General features: G+C 38.2%; 1 protein-coding gene across 8 annotated transcripts in view; it reads right to left on the bottom strand.

Moving 5' to 3' along the window:
- Nucleotides 1-455: 455 nt before the first annotated feature.
- SLC4A10 (solute carrier family 4 member 10) overlaps nucleotides 456-27,458 on the bottom strand; it is a 314,478-nt gene continuing 287,475 nt past the window's right edge. For 6 of the 8 annotated variants that reach the window (XM_045033870.1, XM_019838163.3, XM_019838162.3 and 3 more), the window contains 5 exons: nucleotides 22,092-22,265; nucleotides 21,221-21,343; nucleotides 11,868-11,935; nucleotides 8,593-8,709; nucleotides 456-2,577 (listed from right to left, as the gene is read on the bottom strand). In XM_045033870.1, the coding sequence (XP_044889805.1) occupies nucleotides 2,511-2,577; nucleotides 8,593-8,709; nucleotides 11,868-11,935; nucleotides 21,221-21,343; nucleotides 22,092-22,265 (549 nt within the window). In that variant the 3' untranslated portion in view covers nucleotides 456-2,510. Of the gene's footprint in view, nucleotides 2,578-7,718; nucleotides 7,758-8,592; nucleotides 8,710-11,867; nucleotides 11,936-21,220; nucleotides 21,344-22,091; nucleotides 22,266-27,458 lie in introns of all 8 variants that reach the window. The other 2 variants (XM_019838166.3, XM_019838165.3) reach the window with 2 other exon arrangements.

Genomic DNA, 27,458 nt, shown 5'->3' with positions numbered 1-27,458 from the left:
ACATTCGAGTTCTGAATGTAATTACTTCTATAACATACTGGCAGACGGCTACAAAAGAAAAATAGTCCCATCTGACCCATTGTAACAGGGAGGAGAGAAATTTTAGGAAATGCTTTTCCTATGGTGTGTGTGGGGGGGGGTAAAAACCGAAGTTTATGGAGTTCTAATAATGGGAAAGCCTACCAAAGACCTTGGAAGGTTTTACTAGTCTGGGAGCAATGCCATTTGCACCCAATTCATTGCTTTCTGGAAAAATGAAGAGATATATCCTACTATAGCTCTCATAATATTCTGTTCATAAGGTTCAAATTGAACACTCTTGAAATATCTGCATCACCAAATTTTCTTCACAGGGGTGTTTAAACTTAAATATTACGTTCAAACAATCAAAATGTTCTACATCGATTTACTGACTAACACTAAGGAGAAAAAAGACAAGACACTTTGCATCACAATTTAAAATGTGCAAGGAAATTAATTAGGATAAATATTTATTTCCACATAACATTTCTTAGTTGTGAAAAACACAATATCCTAGTCACATTTACACATTACTTGAACTTTGCAATAAATTACATTCAAGATATTCAGTAATTTTGACCAGGAATCTGAGGAGATTAGGAGGAAATATATAACACTACATTTTTTCTTATATTTTATATGATTTCAAAATATTAGGATTGACATAGAGCATTAAAATTCACACGAGAACAAAATAACTATAAAAATACTCAGAAATACAGAATTTCATCGGATATGATTGCTTATTCAAATAAGTGATCATGTGAAGGTCTAAATTCACTATGATCATTTGTAACAGAATGGTTATTAATGTATTAAAACACTAGGAGGCTGCTTTTAGGACTGACTGGCATGCACAGCTAGTCTAAATCATAAAACAATGGGAATGTTTACAATGTAGTATCTGTATTATAAAACACACAAAGGCAACACATTCGGAATGGAAAATTTCTGTGTTTTTCCTTGGCATTTATAAACACAGATTTTATTAACTGCAAATTATCTGTATATGTTTTCAGGTTTATGTTCCGTAAAAGAGATGGCTCCTCGAAAGACTGCAAGAGGAATTTTCAGAAAGTATCAAAATGTTGAACCTAATGGAAGCTTTGTTGGGTTTTTTAAATTTCCCTCACAAGCTTAATCACAAGAGGATTTTTTTTCACTGTTCATATGCAGTTATACACAAAATATGTAATTAATAGTCTGGAAAAGCCACAGGGCTCTGAATTATTGTAAAATAGAACACCGCAGATTATAAGGTTGGTGATCACTGGTGATTCTTACGAAACAAGAGCACTATAAGTAAGATTCCATCTTTATTAACTTCACATTCATCTAAAAAGAAATGAAATACTGTATTTTTAGTAATGCTCGGAAATTCTTAACTTTGCTTCCTCTTGTACAAGCTCAGTAAAAATGGATTCTTTCAGATGGACTGAAATATCTGCAGAACCCTCTCAAACAGAATCTGAAATTTTCATTTAAAAGATTATTTTTCTACAACATGCATTCAATTAAAAAGTGGAAAAGAGCTTTGCAGAAGGAAAGAATTACAGTTGGAGACCTGTCAGCCTAACATTAGAACATGATTCAGAAGCAGCATTAAGCAGTACGTGACCTTTAGCAGCAGAGTAACTGGGGAGTGAAATTTCACGTACGAGGATTCACCATGTGGCCTTCCACGAGTGTGTATAATAGGTTTATTTGGAAAACATTTGTTTTTAATGGGAGAGAAATTTAACAGCACATTTCTGATAAAGATTTATACTGAAAATCTCACAAAACTTACAAAGTTTTCCGGAAGTATTTCATACAAGCCTAGTATTTGATGGTGTAATCACAACCTGAATCACTAACCCACCACTACTTGACTCTTTGCCTTAGTTTCTGATTCTTTTAAACAAGTTGTGAACAGGTTCTATGTATTTTTTTCAAATGACTTTAAGTTTCAGTTAGATATATAAACTCTTACGTATTAAATGTATCGTAATAAATCAAGGAAATGCATAAATACAATTATTAAAAAATGTTTCCAAACAAACTTTTTGATTGGGGTCTTCTGAAAGAAGTCACTAACGCTAAGCTATAAAAAAATAAAAAGAAGTAAGACTACCTTTCAAAATTCTTCTGAATGAAATGACCAGGTAGCTTCAGGTCACTAAAGTAGGAAAATACAAACTAGGTAAATACGACATCTCTTTAAGAAAGCTATTGCTCTCATAAAACCAACGATGAGAATCCAGTGTTTACAAATGTCTAACATACAGCAAGGAGCGCACAGATTCTTGCATTAGCTATTGTATATGCTCACAAGGGTATCTCACTGTTCAGAAGTTTAAACACAGAAATGAAACAAATTATTGCACTACTTACAGTGTGAAGGTGGATTTGGGATGAGAGACAGAATTTACAATACATGATCAAAGCAGTTTTATTAATAATTGTGGTGCTCTTCTCATATATATGTAAAAAATAAATTGAAGATCAAGTCATAGACAAGTCTCCCTGTCAACACCTTTCCCTGAGTCCGCTTTCTTCTCTTTTCGGCTTTCAGTGCTACAGGGGGAAGAAAAGGAGAGATGTATTACTGCAATCCAGCACGGAGACTGTGAGGTCTGCTTGCTCAGATACAAAACCCATCAGCCCCAAAGTACCACATGGGCCCTTAGCATTGCTCTTTCATGCTGCGAAGCATAGCTAGATAGCAACAATTACAACCCCCTGCACTCGGTGAGATGGAAACCAAGAACTGCAGAAAGGGAGAAATTCAAACAACAGTAACTAAAACACAAAAATCAGACATTTTTAAACAGTTCCAAAAGCATGCAAGATTAATACCATGGTCCTCATTTGGGCAAAGGAATTACTGCTAATTGTTGAAAATGCCAGTCCTGCCCCCGTCTGAAGAAAGCACTGACATCATAATGACACCAAAGAGATGTCACGGTAGGTATTTCAGGGCTCGCTCGAGTGGCTCATCCTTTGTGCACAGACTGGATCCTGATTTTTGGTGAGAACTATGTCATGGTCTGTTGGAAAGACACATCTCCGCTGTCGTCGGGGAGGCAGTCACCCCACACGCTGCCCTCCACACACCTGTGCAGACTGAGCGTCACCCTGTCCATCAGAGGAACAATGTTTTACCTCACTGCTTCTGTAATGAACTCATTCCCAAGTGTCTTCTGTTTTTTTATCTGCTATCCAATTAACCTTATCAGCGGGCAAGCTGGTAACAAAACTCTACCACTTCTGTCTTCGTGGGGTATTTTTTTGGTATTTTCCCAAAGATCACTTTTCCTACTCTCATGTTGACAGTTTTCATGGAAAACTCAAACAGTGTGCTCATGTGCGAGAAGCTCACAGCAAGAATACGACTTCGGGGCAGGGGCGGGGGATGCACAGAATGGCTTACTCCCCAGTGACCCCCAGCACAGGGCAGCGTCGCCCCCACCTGGGGCCTCTCCTGTCCCTCCCTGCCACTGATACAAGGGGTGAGGGGCAACTGGCCTCTGGGGCCCCGAGCTGGAAGAACCCACACACTTTCACTGGCCACTTCTTCCCTTAACCTAAATTTATGAGATAGTTGACAGTGGGGAAACCCTTGGTTTTAGAACTCTTCTCCAAGTAATAAAGTGACAGTTAAAGCCTCCTCCCCACCCCACCCCACCCCCCTTTCTATGCGGCCTCCTGCACAGCTTTCTTAGTGGTCAACAACTTAGACACATTCTACGAGTGTGTTTTTCAAATTGCTTTTCCTCCAATTCAAGCTCGAAACAGCCCTTCTCAGTTGTCACCACCACCCGGCGCCATCAGGTAAGAAGTGCTGCAGCTTCTGCCGTCCGTGGCACGCTGCCAGCACTGCGAGCTGGTGTGAGCGAGCGTCTATGGCACCCGGGTTTATGCCTGCCACACTTCTCAGCACGCACTACTTACAGGTCAGAGCAAAGCAACTTTTCTCCCTTGTCTTTTCTCCTTCCACAAGAAGAGATGACAGTGTGCACATGATGTGTTGAGAGCCTTAACTCTGTATTTTTAACTCCTCTATCTGCATGACTCACTTCCTTCTACTTTAAGTGCCTTTCATATGACAAGTGGCTGCTATCCTACTTTTCAAATTAACTTTTCCTTGGGCTTTACCTGGCTCCTCGTCTCTTCTCTTCCGCCAGACAAAGCCAGTGAAAAAGGGAAGGCATGGGGCGGCGGAGGAAGCCTGGACTTGGAACTGGAAGGTTAGGTTCAGTTTCCGGAAGCCAAGAAGGAACTCTGTGACCTCGGACTAGTTGTTTAATCTCTCTGCGGCTTGGTTTCCTCATCTGCAAATTTGAACTATATGAGTCCCCAAATTCTCTGGTAGCTCGAAGGCCAGGATTCTGAAGCTGGCATTCTCAATCGCAGTGGGGCCCTATCTTTTGAAAGATAGACTACAAGAGCCCATCTGTAGGAGACCCTAGGGATGCAGACACACTGGCACGGTTCCTGTGTGCATAATGCTAAGTTCCATAAGCTTTTTATAAATGAGCACATTCCCAGTGGCACTATTAGTCACCAAGTGGTGAGAAAAGATTCAGAATGTTGACTTAATTCACAGATAATGCTTCTTCCTGATGTCCTGCTTTGGTCCTACTGGTTGTTTGGTTACAAAACAATAACCGATTAAATGATCAGGGCTTTTTTCCCTCTCTAAAACTGGTGGTTTTGGTGTCAGATTTCAACAAACTTATAAAGCAGAAATTTTATAACCCGCTCAAAACTTCTATGAAAAATACTATTGGCTTGAACCCATCTTCTTACTGTATGCCTATTACTGTCTTTATTTCCTTGTTACATTCATTTTTCACGATTCCAATAAGTTCTAAACTTTCATTGTAATAAATGTACATATTTACTAAATATGTAGCACATCTATGATGTGCTATTGCAGTAGATACATATTACATAGCTGTTGGGTACCAGGTACTCTGCAAAGACCAAGGGATACAAGAGAGATGAGACAGTTCCCTGCCCCTGGAGGAGTCACATTTTAAAATCTAAAGAAATAATATTTCAGGAGAGAGCAGAACATGACCCGCTACCTTCATGCTGCCAACTAGTGATCTATGAAACTGTTATGTTTCGATCACACCAAAATAGTGGTTGCAAACAACATTTACCAAGAAGTCATGACAGGGCACAGGCCTAGGAAATCACAGCAAAGGAGGAGAATCCAGGATAGAAGAAGGTGGTGGAAGTGGGCGGCCAGAGGGGAGCACAGAAGATGGTCCCAGAGCCTAGCCTCTGCCACCAAGGCAACACCAAGCACTGTTTTTCCTAATGTTGCCAGGTACCTTCCCAAGAAATGTCAATCTCGGTGTCAGTTGTTCGCCTATTCTGATGCAATGTGTGGTTTTTAACGAGACCTATTTCTGCCAATCCAGTTCAAGAAGCCACAGAGGACCGTGTCACATGTATGCGCAGCACTGTTGAACAAGGATTAAATTAGACATCCTGCAGATGTGGTCAAATTTTCAGTGAGTTCTGATATCCTTCTTTCAATCAGGTGAGATAAAATATTGTTGACAACGAACAGTGGATGAAATGATGGATACAATACAAGTGCTATTCCCAACTACACTGTGGAAAAGTATCTAAGCTTCTCTAATAGGCAGGCATACAGGACCAATAGCAAGGGACAGGATGGAGAATAAGGAGAGGGGCCATGTCAAAAACCGCAAGGAAGCCAACTTAGGCCTCAAGAGATACAGACCCTGGTAAATGGGTCTTTAGGTTTGGGTTTAGTTAGTTTAGTTTTATGCACCAAGAGATACTCTAGTAGGCACAACACTGTTAGAGTTCTTGGTCATCAGATTTCAATACCTTCAACAGACACACCATGAAAAAGCAATGACTTTGGGAGGGTATTGTTGTTATTAGTGTTGGTGGTTTTTGGATTTCTGGAAGCCACACACTCTGCCAAGTTTCACTGTTATAAAGATGAAAGACATTAACCATTAACCAAGAGGAATTTTTCACATGGAAAGCTACAGACAATCCATCTAAAGGTAAACTTTCATTGCACAATAGTTTGAATCTCATGTTAGGAGGAAGGTATGTTCAAAGAGTAAGAAACAGGGGTGCCTGGGTGGCTCAGTCGGCTAAGCATCCAACTTTGGCTCAGGTCATGATCTCATGGTTTGGGAGTTCGAGCCCCACATCGGGCTCTGTGCTGACAGTTCAGTCTGGAGCCTGCTTCAGATTCTGTGTCTCAATCTCTCTCTGCCTCTCCCCCCACTTGTACTCTGTCTCTCAAAAATAAATAAATGTAAACAAAAATAAAAATAAAAACAAAGAGTAAGAAACAAGTGGTTGTATCAAAATATAAAGGATGGTCCTAATTAAAACCGAACCTGCTTAAAGCACACTACATTGTTTTACAACAACTAGTTTTTTTTGTGGTGAACAGCATCACCTGACTATACTATTTACTTTAAGGAGTACCTAAAATACTATGACATAAAATTTTTTGCTTGAACCAAAGAAAAGCAGAGAAGGAGTTTGTACTATGGCTCCATTTAGTACAGGAAGAAAAGCAATCTATAAGTTGGTTGTCTCAAATTTTCTACATATTCTCATGGCTGGCATTTTATTTTGAGCTCATAAACCTGGAGTTCCCATTTTTTTTAAAAAAAAATCAGAGAAATGCCATATTTTTAATGTGAACGAGTCCATAAGCACATATTTCAATGGGTTTAAGAAATTACCCTTCTCATAATTCTGATTTTCTTCCAAGACCAAAACAGAATTACTGTGAGGATGACTCTATCAGACTGTAGCGGGGATCTTTGGGGAAGGAAGATAAAGCATGTTTTAGAATAAAATATGACTTCTGTTTGAGCCAAGCAAAGAAATACATGAAGATTTTAAAGCCCTGTTACAAGACAGAAAACATCAATCAGAAGTCTTTGAGGGAGCCTACTGAGTAACTTATATTAACCTCCTTTGGACTAAGTGTTAGAAGTAGTTGTTAAGGATGGAGAGAGGGAGAGGGGGAGGGAGGGAGAGAGGGGAGGGAGAGGGAGAGGGGGAGGGAGGGAGAGACAGAGAGAGAGAGAGAGAGAGAGAGAGAGAGAGAGAGAGAGGTGACTAATTCCAGATTTCTGGGATGAGAAGACTGTGCACATCCACTGTTTGTCTTTTTGGGATAGAGATGACATTGAAGCAGCATGCCATTTTGGGGTGACAAAAACCAGCAACAAGAGATATTCTGTAAGTCTAATGTATCATCTTTTCTGAGCCCATGTTTCCAAATATTTCTCATGAAGCCAGATAAAGCTTGCAGGTTTGGAAGCATGTGGTGCATAAATGGAAGCTCCCAGCTTTGCAATTTCTTAATTCAAGGATAAATTTTCTTTTTTTCCAATATAGAAATTTGATGTCATCACTAAATATGGTGCTGTGAGATTTGCTGATTTATATATGATGTATTTGTGTAAGTCATGTAGGAAAAAAAGTTCACTCATGCTTCCAACCTTCTTAAAGAGCTGAGTAGTTATAGGAACACCATAAACACTCAGTCCGATACTGGATCTAAGCCGAAGCCTCTCCATGCCTTTTGCCTCCCCAAAACTCACACAGAGAACATAGGCTGACCAGGTTTCTAGAAGACACCATTTAACACAGGAAATACAACCAAGGAATAGGTTTGAGGGAGAGGGTCTTACCTTTGGGGAATCAGCTTCTAGAGTGATTAGGAAGGGGAGCTTATGACAAAAATGTAATATAAAAATTAAGTAGAAAAAGTTAATTTAAGGTCATGAAAATAAAGGAACTTAATAACTAAACACTGTCCCAAATCCCTCAATCACTCTTTAATAAGAAGAGCTATTAGCATAACACAGAGATTTTTCTTCAGATCAGTATCTAAGAAGACTGGATGGTTTGAACGCTTATAAATTCTGGAAAATTCAGTTGGAAATCCTGTGATGACTCTTCATATTTAAGGACACACTCTTCCCCAGCATGCATTTACAACTTAGCATCCACAACTATAGGAGTGGTTTGTAATGTTTGCATACAGAGAAATATGAATGCATAGAACTTTCTGGAGCTGAAAGTTTTGGAGTAAGGAAGTTAGGGAAGATTTTCAGGGAGTTGGAACAGGAACCTGGAAATATGCTAAGTGCAAAATCACCATTACATGTGCATATGGGGCTTAAGAAAGGACAATGGGGGAGTGCAAAATGTGGGCAGATATCTAAGAGGGTTCTGGGAAGTGGGTGATGAGTGAATATAATGCAACTTTATTGCAAAAGAGTAGGCCAAATGAATGTCCGAAAGTGGCCTGCATTGGGACTCATTTACAGCACCATTCTCCCCACTGTCATAGTTTTGGAATAAGCTTTTAATCTGAAAGGGAGATGTTGAAAAACATACCAACAAATGTGCCAATTACAATTTCTGCCTACTTTTAAAAAGAGTTTTCTGAAATATTTTAGACCTAAATTCAATGGAAGCCAATACTATTCTTTCCCTAATAGATTCATGTCATAAAATGATTGGAATCAGTACAAATTCACATTATTTTGGAATTCAAACCTTTTAGAAGGAAAGCTTGACTCCTTATCTTTTGAGTTATCGGCAGTCATCAGAAGGTTCCTCCACAAGGCAGTCTTTGACATTTCATCGGAGATATTGATCACAGATGGATCATCTCTAGATAGGAGTTTACCCAAAATGAAATTTAAAAAAATTAAGTAATTGCAGTTATCTAGAGATAGAAACTAAATATAGGACAGTCTTATACCTTTATACAGTATTTTTCACAGTTAAAAATTAAGAAGTAAATAGTTCTCTCAATTATTTTTTTTAAATCTATGAAAAACAAAAATCTCAACAAAAGATTCTAGTTATATAGACACTGGTTTTGGCTAGAGTTCTCCTAATTCATTTCAAATTACAGAGATGAGTTTCTGTGTGTTTATTGCTTGGGCTCTTGCCCCTACATTCGTAGCCAAGCAGATCAACTTCAGTCTCCTGCTCAGACTCTACAGTGGCTCTCACACACTCAGAAAAAAAAGCCTGGCAGGGGTGCCTGAGTGGCTCAGTCAGTTAAGCATCTGACTCCTGGTTTCAGCTCAGGTCACTTGCCGTTTGTGAGTTCGAGCCCTTCATTGTGCTCTATGCTGACAGCATGGAGCCTGCTTGGGATTCTCTGTCTCTCTCTTTCTGCCTCTCCCCTGCTTTCTGTCTCTCTGTCTCTCTCTCTCAAAATAAACAAACAAACAAACAAACATTAAAAAGACAGAGAAAGCCTGGTAGGTGGACCATAGGCTCTGTCCCTGCCCTCATCCTCCAAGTTCATCTCCTGCCATTACAGCCCTGCTCCTTCTACTCTGGCCACAAGCAGTGGTCTCCCGACTATTCTGGAACACTCTGGGCTTGCTGCCTCAGGGCCTCGTATTTGTCCTGCCTTCTGCCTATGATGTTCCTTTACATGGTACAACTCTTTCCCTCCTTTGTTTAAATGTCACCTACTCAGGCCTTTGCTGACTACTGTATTTAAAATTTCTGGGCCACCTGAGTGGCTCAGCCAGTTAAGCGTCCAACTCTTGGTTTCAGCTCAGGTATAATCTGTTTGTGAATTCAAGCCCCACGTCAGGTCTGCACTGACAGTGTGGAGTCTGCTTGGGATTCTCTCTCTCTCTGCCCCTCCCTCACTCATTCTCCCCCCACCAAATAAATAAACTTAAAAAAATAAAATAAAATTTCTATTTCCATCCACTCAGAGTACCCTCATCCTCTTTTGCTTCTTGTTTTTATTGCACTTTTCACCATCTAAAACACTATCCCATATTACTTGTGACTTTATTTTTTGCCCCCCCCCACCTCTATTCTACTTGAATATAAGTTTTATGAGCATGACGATTCTTGACCATTCATCTGCTACTGTTTCCCCAAGAGTCAAGCAGGGCCTGACACTTGGTGCCCACTCAATAAATACTGGTTGAATAAATGAAGGCAGTCTGTGTATTTGGCAGATATCTTTCCAAATGACTAGAAAGGCCTTCAATATCAGGGCGCGTACAATGCTGGGTGCTTTGTTTGCATTTTAGAATGGCACCAATTTTAAGTGATGTCCAGAATTCTCTAAAATATTCCCAGGGCTAGGAACACAACCAAATAGAAGCAGAGATAAATTATAGGCCAAGTCAAAGAAAGTTTCAAGTGAGAAAACAGCACTCTCCTTACTGCACGAGGAAAAGATACCCTGCTGTGAGAAAAAAAAAAAAAACCTTCTATAGAAATCCTAGGCTGACCTCACATGACCCTCATCAGTGGTTGTTCACAGACGGCAACAAATTAGACTTTTTTAGAGAGACACCAAAGATCTGGAGCAAAACCTTGGGTCTCACAGGGTCCCTCCCTTCCCAGTCTGGACATGTGTTCTTTTTAGTTCCTCAAATCCAGCAGCCCCTAGTAACTCAAAGCATGAAATCAACCAGTTTCCAAAAGAATGTCATATGGAATACATGTTTTTCACAATATTATGTGACAAAGAGTCTTGTAAGCTGAAGAGTTTAGAAAATACTGGATTGGGGAGCCTGGCTGGCTCAGTCAGTTAAGCGCCTGATTCTTGACTTCAGCTCAGGTCATGATCTCAGGGTTCATAAGTTTGAACCCCCATTGGGCTCTGTGCTCACAGAGTGAAGTGTGCTTGGGATTCTGTCTCCCTCTCTCTCTGCCCCTCCCCCATATGCACTGTCTCTCTCTCTCTCTCTCTCTCTCTCTCTCTCAAAATAAATAAAAATAAACTTTAAAAAAAAGGAAAAGAAAATTCTGATTAAAGAAAATTAAACTTTAAAAAAAAACATACAGCACTACTTAGATTCTTTAATATGCCAATATACACTATGAATCTCCAAATGGAAATGTGGTATGGAAATTTATTTAACCAAAGAATCCTTTTGAGACGGGTACCACATGAGACCAAGTATCTATCTACAAAACACACATGGGAATTTATTGATTCAATGAAACAATCAACAGGATTTTAAAACTTACATACAGTTTAAAAAAAGATAAAATGTCTTCTCATGTTTAGGTGGTAGATAATTATATTTTAAAAACCTAGGTAATGTGATTTTACAGTCAGACCCTGAAGATCTAGAAGATTTTTCCAATTTTTTGGTAAATACTATGATAAATTCTTTCCAGAGGGAAAAGTTTTCTCTGCTTTTTTATTGGCATGGTCTTAAATTATCCTTAAGTGCTTCAATATCTATATATCTGTATGTAATTTTTGGCCAGATACGTTTTTAAGTTTTTATTATAACTCACAGCCATTTGCATTCTTTTGTTATGTCTTTGTGCATAAAGAAGATAGGCATATTTTGGAAGAGTTACATAAATACTTCCTAAAATGGCTGGTAGATGTGAATCCTTGAACTTAGGAAATAGATCATCTCTTTGGAAGTGCCATTTTTTTAGGGGTAACTTCCCAGAGTTCAAACATTTACCAGTGATCAATTTAGTGAATACCTAGCTCATTTATCCTGGAATTGAATCTTGACCAGTCTTCAACTGATACTTTTAGAGCTTTTGTATACATTATAAAATATGAGAAGAAAAGACTTCAGACAACAGTCCCCTGCCCCCCTTCATTTTCAGCCACTTGCCCCTACTCACGCAGCTACCAGTGTCAGAACTTAGTTCTAGGACAGGGTAATCTAGGTCCTACTTCCATTTCTTTCTATTCTAACACAGCTTCAACAAACCTTTGTAGGAATGCACACAGTTCACAATTCTTAAGTAAAGTATACAACAACACATTTCATGACTCCAAGTGGTGTGCTTTTCCACGCATATCTTACCTATAGTGCCCTTCCAATGGGAGCTGTACTGTGCCCTCATCTTCCATAGCTAGCATACTTTGTTCTTCCTGGAAAGACAAATGTAAAACATACAAAGTGAACCTGATGAATCTCCATTTTACATTAAAGAAGAAACACAGATTAATGTTTCACTATCTCATTAACCTCAGGACCTTCCACTTTGTTTGCATTTATTAATGCTAGCACAGGTCCTTTCGATAAAGTATCAGCTACCAAGAACATAAGTAATTAATGAGAGTCCCCTACCACAAAGTAATTTAAATGCTAACAACAATCTCCTTCATGTCACTCAATGTAAAACGTGGTTAATTTCCAAGCAGATTTTTAAAAATAATCTACATTTTAAAAGGAAAAGAGTATGGGTAATGTAATTGTTTTCATTGTTATAAAGTGTACATTACATTCCCAGAATGCTCTGTTAGAAGGGAATGAGGATGTATTTAGAGAGGTGGTTCTCAAACTTTATTTTACATCAGAATCACGTAGAGGGCTTTAAAAAATATACAGATTGCCAGGCCCCACCTCCAGAGTCTCTGATTCAGTGGGTCTGGAGTAGGGCCCAAGAATTTACCTTTTCCAGTGACTTTCCAGGTGATGCTGATTATGCTGGTCTAAGGACTACACTTTGAGAACTCCTGCTCTAGAGATTTGGAAAGAGACAGGAGAAGATGCCTTCCTGTATGGACCAAACACAGGTGTGTTTTCCACTAGACACATCTTAGGCTTTAGTTTTGACTCAGATTTCTTCTTACAATGACAATATCCTACCCTTCCCCAACAAGTAGGGATATTTCATATAATCATTTCTTCATCTATAACACTTTAAAAGCATATCTTTATGATAAAGATAACCTTATGCTACCATATTAAAATGTCCTGGTTTAGGGGCGCCTGGGTGGCGTAGTCGGTTAAGCGTCCGACTTCAGCCAGGTCAAGATCTTGCACTCGGTGAGTTCGAGCCCCGCGTCAGGCTCTGGGCTGATGGCTCAGAGCCTGGAGCCTGTTTCCGATTCTGTGTCTCCCTCTCTCTCTGCCCCTCCCCCGTTCATGCTCTGTCTCTCTCTGTCCCAAAAATAAATAAACGTTGAAAAAAAAATATTAAAAAAAAAAATGTCCTGGTTTAGGGGAGCCTGGGTGGCTCAGTCAGTTATCCGACTTCGGCTCCGGTCATAATCTCATGGTTCGTGAATTCAAGCCCCATGTCAGGCTCTGTGCTTACGGCTCAGAGCCTGGAGCCTGCTTCGGATTCTGTATCTCCCCCTCTCTCTGCCCCTCCCCTGCTCGTGCTCCGTCTCTCTCTGTCTCAAAAATAAATAAACAATACAAAAATAATAAAATAAAATATCCTGGTTTAGTTTTCAATAATGTTATCAACCTTTTTCTATCCACCAAAATATTTTACTTATCTGTAGATTGCAGCTTCTATTTAATGCATTTATTCTTCAAATGAGTCAATTACCAATGCTTAAGTTCAGAGAACAATGTGGGGCCATTTCAAGATGTTAGAATCATTGGTTCTAAGTCCAAAAATGGAATTTTATTTATTCTATTGTATTTATTGTTTTATTTGAGTCCAGTTGAAACACGAGGCTACTAGTTTCAAGTGTACACGTAGTGACTCAACATCCCTACATCCCTATATGTTATGCTGTGCTCACAAATGTACCTACCATCTGTCACCATACAACACTATTATAGGATCATTGACTATATTCCCTGAGCTGTGCCTTTTATCCTGTGACTTGTTCATTCCGTAATTGGAAATCTGTATCTCCCACTCCCCTTCACTTATTTTGCCCGTCCCCTACCCCTTCCCTCTGGCAACCATCGGTTTGTTCTCTGTATTTATAGTTGATTCTGCTTTTTGTTTGTTTATTCATTTGTTCTGTGTTCTAGATTCCACATATGAATGAAATCATATGGCATTTTTCTGTCTTAGTCTGGATTTTTTCACTTAGTATACTACCCTCTAGGTCTATCCATGTTGTCCCAAATAGCAAGATTTTATTCCTTTTTTGTGGCTGCGTAATATAGAAATGGAATTTTTAAGTTAGAGGTGAAGAGCTAGATGATTTCTTGACCAAATGGGAACTGAAGAGAGAAAATAGGGTGGGCCTGGAGGCTTAGCAGTAGGTTGCCTGATCTAAGTCAGCTTCCAGAAAGACTTGATCTTTGGCTGATGTCATTTCTGGCAGGCAAGGCTGTTCCTAACATTATCCTCAATATACAGACCCTGGCCTCAAGTTGCATGCTGCCTCATCTGAAGAGCCCTTGTCATATTTCTCGTTACTTAAAGATACAGTGTTTTCCATCTAGAGCCTATTCAGCTAACCTATGACTATGAAATGTAATGTGGGGGCAGGTCTCATTTTCACTCTTGGAATGCTCTCTGTACACATCCAATCTACTGACCAAGGCACGCTCCCCTCCGCTGGGACCTTATCCATCCTGCATAGAAATATCTATGCCCAGTCTCTGTGGTGTACTAATGGAGAGGCCAGAGAGTACATGTCTCTGCTACTTCTCTACTTACAAGTTCCCACCCACACCCCCAACCAAAAACCCTATGCTACATTTATACTCTGTGGTACTAATGCACGTGTCTGTTTCTCCCTTGCATTACAGGAACTAATCCTATTCTCTTTCTCTCTTGTTCCTCAGGGACATTTGTTCTTTTAAGATTCATCTGATATACTTTACTACTTGTGTATTATGCCTATTTCTCTTGTCAATGGAAGGACTATTAAAACTAATTCAAAATGAGTAGACAGCAACCATTGGTTGGAAATTACACATTTTAGCATTTGAGCAGAGTTAATCTGCTGCCTGGAAGAAGGCATGCCTTGCAAATGGGTTAGTCACTATATTTGGAACATAATACATATGTCATATTAACTTATATGCACAACACTGAGGCCATGGACAGAGCATATGTATTCTTGCAGGTAAAAAAGTTTACTTCTGCTATAGAAAACATTACCTTAATGCACATGGAAGGACATAAAGAGAAAACAGTCAGTGATCCCAAATGCTATTTAAGTAAAACCAAGATACAAACAAAATGCAATTCTCTCCTTGTCCACTGAAAGGTAAGCTTGGCATATCGTATGTTTTCTGACTAACTCGGAATCAAATGTCAGGAAGGCGTGTCAAAAGGTTTAATAAAGAGTACCATTCAAAAAGCAGAAGAGAGGAACAGCGTCACCAGCGCTTGGGTTACCTGGCAGCAGAAAACGAGGGCTCAAGATTGAACGTAACAGCCAAAAATTGGACCAAAGCTTTGGGAACAATTTTGTTTTTTCCTCAGATGATTTTCCACTTTTCTCTCCAATTGCTTTCAATAATTATTTTGCACTCTGTGGCTTGTTAGCATGTGTGGGCTTTATACTAGTCATAATTCTATCCAAACAAAAACTCATCACCTCTAAAGATAGCATTTCCAAGCCATGCTTATCTGAAGAAAAGGGGTGGCAGAGCAGCCGCTGCCTTGGGTGCCAGAAGGAAGCTGGGTGGGCCCCCGAGCCCAGGGACAGAGGGCCGGCTGCATCCCAGGCAGCGCTGTGAGGAAGCCAAAAATCTGAGACTTTCTGGGGAGGAACAGTCAAATCAGGCATTGGCCGTCACGACAATGACAACCTAGTTTATCTCAATCGTACAGGAACAGAGAGTGAGAGCACCCAGCTAAGTGCTACTTGTAAGTCAGAAGAACCTTGAAATGAGTTCCATTCAGCACTCCACTCATACGGGGTCCCTCAAAAAATATGCTGAATTCTACAACATGGTGAAGATAGTAAAGGGTGATGATCAAAGTTGACCCAAGGACACCTGAAGGGTTTTGCCAGTTGGACTAAAGGGCTACTCAAGCTGTGATTTGAATGCTCTCTTTTCACTAAGATAGTCAAAGCATTTGTCAGATACTGAATTGCTGAAAGATAGTCAATGCTATATCCAGTAAAAGGCAGGAAAATTGAGGGTTAAAGCAATGAATCTAATTTATAGCACTCAAACATTTACTGAGCATGTATTATGTGCAAGGCACACAGTGGAAAATCCGGGAGCCATTCACGAATCCATTTGTCAAATATGTATTAAGCATAACCTACATGACAGCAGTCTGCTAGGTGCCCGCGATACAGCAACAGAGAGACAGACACTCTACTCTCAGAGGATGAGAAGGGTCATTGTAAAAAAATACAAGAAGAGGGGCGCCTGGGTGGCACAGTCGGTTAAGCGTCCGACTTCAGCCAGGTCACGATCTTGCGGTCCGTGAGTTCGAGCCCCGCGTCGGGCTCTGGGCTGATGGCTCAGAGCCTGGAGCCTGTTTCCGATTCTGTGTCTCCCTCTCTCTCTGTCCCTCCCCCGTTCATGCTCTGTCTCTCTCTGTCCCAAAAAATAAATAAATGTTGAAAAAAAAATTTTTTTTAAAAATACAAGAAGAGAGGAAGTAGTACCTGGGCCAGTCTTATTTGATCAGTTTAGTAGAAGAAAGGAAGAAACTCTAGAAACAGTGCAGGCCAAGAATAAAAAGTAGAAATAAATAAGATGTGTTTGTATGACAATGAACAACCAGACTGGCCTGAGCCAAAGGCCTGTGCCGAGTGGAAAACAAAATTGGAGTTAAAATGGGGTATTTTTTGATTAGTAGGATGTATGAATCTGAGTTATATTTTGTGATAGCATAAAAAATAATTTGTGTATCATGACAAAATGCTCTACCTTTAGTGAAATAGGTAGCACCTTTACTATATCCACTTCTCATGCAAAGTCTATACCTATGTAGGAACCCCCAAGAAGCTCAAAGTACAAACAAAGCAGAGAGCCAGTGTTCACAAAGATGGCTAGAATATTAGAGAAAATATTCATTAATTTTAGAATTCATAGATCTTGAAAAATGGAAGCGACTTTGGTGATCAAGTCTGACCCCTTTAGTTTATCCAAAAGGAAAACAAAGTCTACAGGACATAAGAAGTGTCAGACGATTTTCTTCTTTGATTACTAATAGAATAGAAAATGCTGCAAACATTACACACACACACACACACACACACACACACACACACACACAAACTCTGAAAACCATAAAACTTGACATTTCTAAGAGCTATGTATTAAAATGTCCAACAGATAGAAGAGCCATTACATACAACTACTCACTTCAACAATGAAACCTAAAGGTATAGTCTATATAGAATTTTACATAAATAATTGGATGCAACATATATTTTTCATCAGAATATTTGCTTCAGTATCTCTAAGTGACTTACCTAAATTATTACAAAATTCAGAAATTTTGATAGTGGAACCTTGGATTTAGAAGATTATATTCTGGGGAACCAGATACTGTGGTTTTAGAAAAGGCCTTATCTCAAATTTTAGCATGCAGCAGAATGACCCGGATGTCTGGTTAATACAGATTTTTGGACCGATCTGCAGAGTTTTGATTCAATAGGTCTGGAGTATGGTCCAAGAATGTGCATTTCTAAGAAGTTGCCTGGTGTTGGCTGATGCAGCAGAGGTCCTAGGACGACACTCTGAAAAAATCACTGCTTGAGGAAGAAGAATATGCTTGCCTCACTCTAAGATTCAATTACAAATAACATTTGCCTGTGTAATGATTAGGCCATGTTTCCCAAATCCACAACCAATTCTCATCTTTCTTAGCAGTAAGATCTGCTCTGTAATTTGTTTAACTGCACTTGTTCTTAGTTTGTTTTTTGCATCTTCTTGGCCTTGCTCATGATCCTTCTTCATACAGATCACAATTCTCACTTGCCTCTTGTTTTATTCCCATAGCATATATGTTAGAGTGAACCTCCCATAAACCAAGAAGTGTCAATATCATGATCACTGCCCAGAGCTGGATTTCCAGGATTTATCTAACATTAACTGCCTTCTGCCCCCACCCAGGAGCAAACATTCTGCTGGGGCTTTCTGCTTTTAACAGCAGCCCTTTTGTCAAATGTGTACAATGTCCTAGAGAATATTTAAGTAGAAAGGAAGGCATGTTGGTACTCTGAGCACATTTGGACATCCAGAATTTGATTCTGCAGTCTTCCCTTTACACAGAGCAATGTGCAAAATGTCAGGGTTCCAATATTCATTTCTATCCTGATTATAATCCTTTCTTTCTAAAAACTGAAGCATATGCATATGCATATGCATGAAGTACATGAAAATTTGGAACAGAAGCTCTGCGACCTTGGACTGGCCTGTGTAGCTATTTATTCTGCTTAACTCATTATTGAATTTTAAGGTCAAACTAATGTTTTCTCAATGCCATAAGACCAGAAGCGGGCTACTGATAAGAAAACCCTAGAGTATAAAGGTACAAGCTTGTAACTATCATCAAAAGGACAAAAGGTGAGCCTACTTTAAATTCAAGTCTCAGGGAGCTGAACATTTTCTGCTATTTACCATCTTTCCAGATCACAATCAAAGTTACTCAATTAATTTGAGCAATTGCAGAAATGCAGCATTTCTGGAGAACTTGTCCGTTTACCACCTGAATGCACAATTTCTTGGAAGACTGGGCCTTGGTATAAGATGCCACAGTAAGAAGATGAGATCCTTCAGTGGAGTCCATAGCCTCAAGAAAATGAAATACCGAGATCTGGGTGATCAAATAGAAAATCAACCAGAATTTAAGTTGGTTAAATCCTTCTGAAATCCTTCTTAAAATCTTCCCGTTGTCTATACTAATCATACACGTTTAATAACTAATTCCAAGTTAGAAAGTGAACATCTTTAAACTTCCTTTTCTCTCTCCACTTGTTGGATGGAGAATTACCTTTCTTTGCATTGGTCAGAACTGTATTTTAATATAATTAAATTATGAATTATTTCTTCACTGTATTACTGATTCTCTTGTTTCTTTCCATGCACTGAGATTCGCATGAAAGCATCATTATATTAATCTATTTGAGACTTTAAAGGTCTGTAAATCTGCCTGATTAATGTATTATTGCAAGGCATCTCCCCCACTTTTTCTCATACTCTGATATGAAGGATACAAGGACAAATTTGCCGCAATAAACCTTTAATCTATTTTTGTATCCTTTTGGAAGACATGGAGTCTGAGAAATTTAGTAATATTTGATTACTTCTAAAATATTTATCTTCATAATCAAAAAATAGTAAACAGCCATTGGAATACAGTGGGCCTATAATGTGAAAAGGTTGGAAGCTTATTAAATAGGGTCTCTTTCTAGCTGAGATTAATAAATTCCAAAATGGTATCTGGCACACATTTATACCACACCATATATATGCAGCTTCGGGAGAGGTTCTGAGCAGTGGAAATAAGGGAGAATCTAAACTTTTCTTTAAATGACAAGAGGAGAGAAAATTAAATATAATAGATGTGATATATACATTATACAACTTTTTATTTTACAAAGTTCTAGAACAGCAAGGATGCTCCATGGTATGGTAAGGCCTAAGGAGTACGCTCTGAAAGAGATGATTATATGGCTGGGGCTGTTGCTAACTTTCTCTATGGAGGTAGTGGAGACATTCGAAATCAAAGCAAGAAAGTAAAGCAAAACTACATTTAGAAGTTACTGCTTTAATATACTTAATATCATTCTCATTATCAGAAAGACTCAGAAAAAGTTCATGGTCAAAGAGTTTTATATTCAAAATCATCTTCTTTGGAATTTAAACTTTTTTGGGTATTGTTTTCAAGAATAATTGCTGAATAATTTTAATTACATCAAGTATGGATAATTTAAGCCTTTTGAATTTTTTATATTCCAGTGTCCATATTATTTACATTTAATTTATACCAAATTCTGTCATATTTTTCTTGAAACCTATCTGAGGAGGACGCCAAACCTTTACTTAAGCCCTAAAATGCAATATCATACTTAAGGCATTGTTTTTAAAAACCTTTCATAGTTAGGGGCACCTGGGTAGCTCAGTAGGTTAAGCACCTGACTCTTAATCTCAGTTCAGTCAGGTCATGATCTCATGGTTTGTGAGATCAAACCCCCATCTGGCTCTGTGCTAACAGTGCAGAGCCTGCTTGGGATTCTCTCTTCCCCTCTCTCTCTGCCCCTCCCTTGTTTGCACTCTTGTCTCTCTCTCTCTCAAAACAAATAAATACAATTAAAAAACAAATCTCTTATAATTAGGGGCACCTGGGTGGCTCAGTCGGTTAAGTATCCCACGTCAGCTCAGATCATGATCTTGCCCCACTTCAGACTCTGTGCTGACAGCTCAGAGCCTGGAGCCTGCTTCAGATTCTGTGTCTCCCTCTTTCTCTGCCCCTCCCCTTCTCATGCTCTGTCTCTCAAAAACAAATAAATGTTTAAAAAAATTTTTTTAAATCTCTCATAAATAAGAACATATCAAAGAGAAAACTTAAGAAAAATGATAATTTTATAATATGATATTTCAATGTTGTATTAATATTACTAGAAGTATGATTTTAAGTATTCATTCTACATTATTTGGAAAAATTAAAATAATCATTCAAAATTAAGGTACATCATTATGATCAATCTCTAAAGCAGGGATCCATTGTCAGCAATGGGAGACCATGGAAAAGCAGCCCATATTTGTAAAAACATCTGAGCAGAAGGTAGATAGTATACTGGTCATTTTTTTTTTATTTATACTCTAGTTTTTATAGAAAATATTTTTAATGTTATGATTACTAGCCTTCAAAAGAGACCCAGACTTACATATGAACTTCAAATATGCCATAAAACTTAAAACAAATGGTCTTAACACATGAAACAGAATAGGATAAATCAGTAGTCCAAGGAAGTAATTAAATCCCAAAACTCTCTCAAATCACATTTACTCAATCTTAAATCACTTTGAAAGCAGGTCAGATCAGCGTAAGCATTTAATCTATTTCAAAAAAAAACACCCTAATTATATATTTTAATTAGAATTAGGATCTGTCTGTTAAAACTTAGTTCCTTAGAAAAATACCAAGAGGACTAATATCTCTTTTTTTCCTTCTCACATATTCAACCAAAAAGCAGTCACTGCGGGACCATAACTTGGAAATAGTTAAGCATCAGTAAGGTTCTGCCATCCACAAGGGAGGGAATAGAAAAGCAAAGCTTACAATTTGGAGGATAATGAAGTACAAAGTGTTTGCTTATTTCACTAGGGTTTGGTTTTCTCATGTAAGGTCTGTGCTCAAGTTTCAAGTTTATGATTTTAAACATTAACCCTCCAAACATTAATAATCCACCTGTGGTTGTTAGTAACTGTTAACTATCTAAATATAAACATGGGATTGATTTTGCAAAGAGCTGTTACTATGCAAGTGCTCCTTTTTTGTCTCTTTATAAGATACTGATTTTGCTCAGACTTACTTCTTTTTCAGCATCTTCTAGTTTCTTTTTCTTACTCTCGGGCATTAAATCATCCAACCAGCTGAGTTCCCGTTTTGTAAACAGAAAGTCCATCAATTTTCTCACAAATACCAGAGCTAACACCTGAAGTAAACAATAAGATAGTTTAAAACAGGGAAAAAATTAAAATGGGAGATGTAGCTTTGGTTCTTGATGGAAACAAGTCAATTTCAATTAAGACTGAGATTAAAGTGGCACTTGAAGTCACGTGTGTATGAGACACTGTACCTTTGCATCCTTCAGTTCCTTTTCTTACCACATCCCCAGAATAACAGCTCTGATTTTGCCCAGTAAAGGAGTCTCTTAAAGAGGCCATTAAAAAAAAAAAAAAGTCCTACAAAATATATTGGATTGTTTCCTTTGATAGATGTAATTAATAATTTGCATTATTTTAATGAACATTAAACCATTCTTATCTGTGATAATATTTTAAATTATTTATAGTCACTCAAATTCAGTATTTGAATGCAGTATTTGAAATTTATATGAAATATTTCATAAAATTTAATTTTAAAATCCCCCTAGTTTTTCAGATTTGCTACCGCTACATCTTTAATGCTACATTTTCAAAGTTTACATTTTTATACCTAACTTCAACTAATTCAAACCACTGTGAATATTCAGAATGATAGAGACAAAACTAATATGAATCACTGAAATTCATATATAATCTCAAACTCTATCTTAGTCACTAGTGTTAGTAACTCAAGTTTATGCCATGGTTTCCAATAATAGTTCAAAGTGACTCTATTGTTCCAATTTCAGTTTTATGTGTTTCCAAAGCAGAAAATCAGAGGAGGAGAAAAAAAAAGTGGACTTAAAAGTTTCTTACCATCATGGGAAAGACAATAGCAGCTCTTGAAACTTTTATTATCCACAAAAGGCCAAGGCAACTCATCTGAATAACTGTGAAGAGATGGACTTTTCGAAGTGGTACATGCCTTAGGTATATAAAATCTGGCTGATGTTTTGCAGGCATCCAGAAGAGCTTTATTCTATCAAAGAACTAAAAGATAAACAGACTAAATTTCTTTTTACAGACAACAATACAAGTAGGACAAGTAGATGTTCAATATGGTCCAAAATATGGTACATCTGGATCACACTTCAGTTGACTCTGGGCATCAGGACAATGGGATTGCCATGCATACACTCTGAAATGCACAATTTCAGTTTCATAGCATTCCACATTTTCTTGAATATGGAGACAGGCCATAACTTAGAAGAGTTTAAAAATATTAAAGTCAATGCTAAATGTTGCTACTTGGAAGAGTATAGCCTTGAGAGAAAAAAGAAAATCATCATCCTCTTTCTCATTATCACATCACAATTAGCTTGGGGATTCCTTGGCTCCCATACTCTCTCCTCTCCTGAAAGAGCTCATCCATACCCAAGGTTCAAATTTCACATGCTTGTTAGAGACTTCTAGACCTAGGTCTCTACTTGAGCACTCTCGGTCTTGCTCTCTCTCTCTCTCCTGAGCTCTCGACCCAGATCCTGCTGCTGAGTAGGATGTTTTGATTCTGCTGTTTTGGCCTTGACACTTCGACCCCCAACAAGGTTTTGAGGTTGTCTTTAGAAACACAAACACCTTAGCCACAAAGACTTAACCTAGATGAATTACTGTTAATAAAGTATTTTCCAGAGCAAACTTTGTTAATTTGATTTCTTGATCAATTTCCTATAGTGCATGGTCAAATAATTTACAATTTTTTCAACTGTATTTTATTATTAGTTCTGTTTAAGTCTTACCATGAAGGTAGTCCAATTATTTTTGACTATATATTATTGTTACAATTTTGATTTTGAGACCATTTTTATGTACCAACGCAAAATTTCCCAATTCAAATTTTATATATGAAATTTTCACAAGAAGTTTAAATCTTCAATCACATTCTACTTACGAACATATTTTACTGCAGGTTAGTTTTATTCTATGTGGATCGTTTTGTTTAATATTTCTCAGGCCGATTTTTGCAGTTTCCAATGTTTCCAACAAGAAGTGACTATTTAGAAAATGATGGTTTCAATCACTGTCAGTTCTTTCATACCATTTCTACAGTAATATCTATTATGCATCTTCAAAAGACTGATATTTGATCTTATCTTTTAGCTAATTTATGAAAAATTGCAAGCAATTCCCATCAGGTATTCCAAAATTAATATGCCAAGCGACAAATACCCATGGAGTAAAATGTCAGGGCCAAACATCCTTTTTTTTTAAACCAAAACTTGCCATATATATATATAATAAGAATCTCAAACTCAACATAAATCCATCTTTTCTTCTGTGTTCCTTGGCTTATGGCACAGCATGACCTTTCTTCCCTCAGTCATCTAAACCAGAATCATATGTAGGTTAGTTCATCCACTGTTCAGGTATTTATTTATATTCATTAATACCTTCTGAAATCATTTATTGAAAACCTTCTATGCCAAATACCAAGTACTGAATTTCTTTTTCTTGGTTTATCCTTCTCCATATTGTCCCCAAACATTTCATTAGCTCTTATTTCTATCTCTTAAATATCTCTTTAAATTACATGTCATTAAAGAAAATTTGGTGATTGGTGGAGGTGGGAATAGGGAGGAAATAAAGTAAAATCTCTGGCTTATAACTGAATGTTTCAGTTTCGATAGAACTTGTTTTTCCCAGCTATCATTTCTCCATTTGTGAAGCTGTTATTGCATAAGTGTTCTTCAGTGTGTGGGTGCTTCCATTGTTATTGCTTAAATGGCACATTTGCTTTACTTTGGATTCCTGAAGTGTTGGAATGAATATAGATGTGGTTATATATCTGAGTATAGAAACAGCATTCATAAGAACACTGTGATCTGTTTTTTCTGCCATGTTGCACAGTGAGAAGCCTAGATAATATGTTTCATAATATTGCCAAACAGGTAGCATACAGGTTCCTTCAGCATATAGGGTAACTAAGTAACCTGCTCCTGGAACTGTTGGTACCCAGCACATGCTTATTACTACTCAAGTAACGATAATCATGACACATGTATCCTGAGTTTTGCATTTGGCTTTTATCTTGCCCTAATCTCAATATTCCACTCCCCCACCCAGTTAGCCCAAATAGGAATTTCAACTTCCTGAGTTCGGGGTTCACTTAAGTTTTCACTAACCCTGTTCTCAGTGTGAGACCCTGCTTGCTGTTTCATTCGTGCTATTTAAAACTCATTTTACTTTTCTCATGGGCCTTTAATAAAGTTTTCCTCAATTTTCAATTGAGAGATTCACACCCCAAATAATTCCAAAACCTGACATTCTTGTTTAGTTCTAAACCTCATGGGTATAAAATCATGTGAGTGGAATTAGGAGGAAAAATCTGTTGAAACCTATCAAAATGATTTTACTTTGTTTCTTAAACTTCTGCTGCTGTATTTATGTGAGCCTGGGGCCTAATAATAAATACTTTTCACTTACAGATGAAATTAGTGCTCGTGGAACTTTTGCCAAAGGCAAAAAACAAACAAAAAAACCCACAAAAAACAGTAAAACAAATAAAACCTCTTCGGTACTCTTCCCTATCTGCATTATCAAACCAATTCTTTCAAAATACATTTTTCATACATGAAATTATAAATGAGCAAGTTAAATCCATTTTGAGTAAAATTTAAATGCATAACACTTCTCAACCATTTCCCTCTCCCAGGTAAATTTCACCCAGTGTCAGGAAAAAACGGGCATAGTATCTATTTGGGATGTCCAGTGATCTTTCAATGACCTTGTATTGAAGTTTTGCCTCAGTTCTGACATCCAGTACTTTCCTAAGGCTGAAGCGCTTTTTCTTCTCTCAAAGTCAGAAACTGGTTAGTTGTTCATTCAGGAAGAGATTTCTGTGCTGCCAGTCCCTCAGTGTCAAGAATTTAGCGAAGCTATCCCCCATGGTATTATTGCCTTGGTATCCGTTCTGTTTGGCTAAGCAGCCTGTGGTCACCTGAATTGACAACTAGCCCCTCATGTAAACACATGCCCTGGACTACAGCCGGCAGACTAACAAGCAAATGTAAGTTTCTGAGATGGCTCCCCGAAATGTCCTTACAATAAGCACTCTCCCCTAACTCCCACAGCCTTCCCCTTATGTGCTCCTTAGAAAAGACCCCCATGGGGCTTCCCAAAACCCTGCTCTTTTTATTTAAATTGATCAATCAGCCTTAGACCAGGAACCCCAAAGCACTTTATCCACATATCCAAATAAAGGCACGTGGCCCAGGTCTTGATTCTTTCTCTGTCTGTACTCTGCCTTGACTTCCTCATGTGGTCCCTTCAGGTGTGCCAGGTACTTCCTCCAGGACCTGTGAGTGATGAATTACCTATTTCAATTTCTCTTCTAGTCTACCGTTGAACCACGGTTTGCCATCCAGCACCCTGTGCTCCACTAACATGTGTGAAATTTGACAAAATCATAATAACCAGGTGACCTTTCTTTCATGTATTTGAACAGCAATGAGACTAGTAGTGTCATAGGAAAAGCAGCAATTTATGTATTCCTTTTGGCCAACAAAAAATAAATTTACTTTCAATAAATAGCCCTCAGAATTCGTCTCCTTTCAAGAAAACTTTAGTGCTTCAGATCAATAATGTTAAGTTATAAGACAAGATTATTCAAAGGTAAATTTAAGTAGAAATCTGCCTCTGTCCTTGTGTGGCATTCTTCCCTGTGTCTCTCTGTGTCCTCTCTTCTTAGAAGGATGCCAGTCACTGGATTTAGGGTGAAGATGAGCTCATTTTGAGTTCCAAAACGAATCCATCTCCAAGACTCTATCTTTAAATAAGGTCACATCCTGAGTTTCCAAGCGGGCATGAATTTGGGGGAAGCACTATTCAAACCATTATAGTATCATAAGCACGAATAATTTGCTAAGCACCTCCGCAAAGATTTACAATACAGTTGTGGTCATTTTAAAATGTGTCCACAAATTCTTCCACACTAGTCTCTTCAAGAGATGGGGTCTAATTTCCCTCCACGTGTGCAAGCTGGATATAATGACTCACCCCTAACATATAAGAAAAAAATGGAAGTGACCATGTGTGACTTTGGCAACTAAGCCAAAAGGCACAGTGACTCCACCCTCCCTCTCTTTCGGGTTGCTCACGCTGATGGAAGTTAGCTTCGGGGTCATGAGGGCACTTGAGTCTCCTGTGGAGAGGCCTGTGTGGCAAAACAACAACAACAACAAACAAACAAACAAACAAACAAACAAACCTGGGGCATCCTGCCAAAAGCCGGGGAGAGGCTGATGCCTTTCCCCACAGCCCTGTGATCAGCCATCTCAGACCCTGGTCCTCCAGTCCTATTCAAGCTTTCAGATGCCTGCAGACCTTGTCCACATTCTGACAGGAACCACATGAGACACCTGGAGCTAGAACCACCCGGCTAATCTACTCCCAAATTCATAACCCGCACAAAATGTGGGATAATAAGTGTTTGTTGTTTAAAGCCACTAAGTGAACTGTAATCTGTTATGCAGCAATAGAAAATTCGTATAATTATATTGATTTAACCAATACTTACTTGAACAACTAAGTTTTCCTTTGTACCTTGAAATTGCCTTACCCTGTACCTTTACTTTTAATTTTTTAAAAAAAGAATCCTATAACTAGAATTGTAACAATGATAGAAACACAAGCATAAAAGGAAAAGAATCACCCAGGGTCTCACTACCCTAATAAATTGTTTTTATTTATCTGCCTTCCTTTTTGGCCCATTCACACTCACAGCTTTATAAACCTATGGTAGGTACAGCTTGTTTTCCTACTTTTTTGCTTTGGATTATTAAGCCATAAGCATTTTTATCATGTTCCTTTTATGGCCATCATAATTACCAATTTTAAATGACTGTACCATAGACCACTTAATTATTTTACTGCTGATGGATAGTTGGGTTATTTCCAATATTTTGATAGTATGTGTTACAATGAACATCTTTGTGCATACAGTTCTTTTCTGTTCCATACACACGATTACAGTAGCAAAGATTAAAAGCTTTTGGATATATTTTGAAATATACTGTCATTACTTTTCTAAGAGGGTTGTAAAGTCTAAACCTTATACAGTTTTAACATAACTTATGGTAAACAAAAGTACCTTAAAGTTAGGAACCAGGTTGAAGAAATTTAATTGTGGTCTGAAAGCTGATCGTCAGATGATGTCATTTTCTTAGCTATCACATGATTTAGCATGAA

Source organism: Felis catus, chromosome C1 (assembly GCF_018350175.1).
Source record: "Felis catus isolate Fca126 chromosome C1, F.catus_Fca126_mat1.0, whole genome shotgun sequence".
NCBI classification, from domain to species: Eukaryota; Metazoa; Chordata; class Mammalia; order Carnivora; family Felidae; genus Felis; species Felis catus.
Note: the sequence above shows the minus strand (reverse complement) of the source record. Positions and strands in the feature narration are given on the sequence as shown.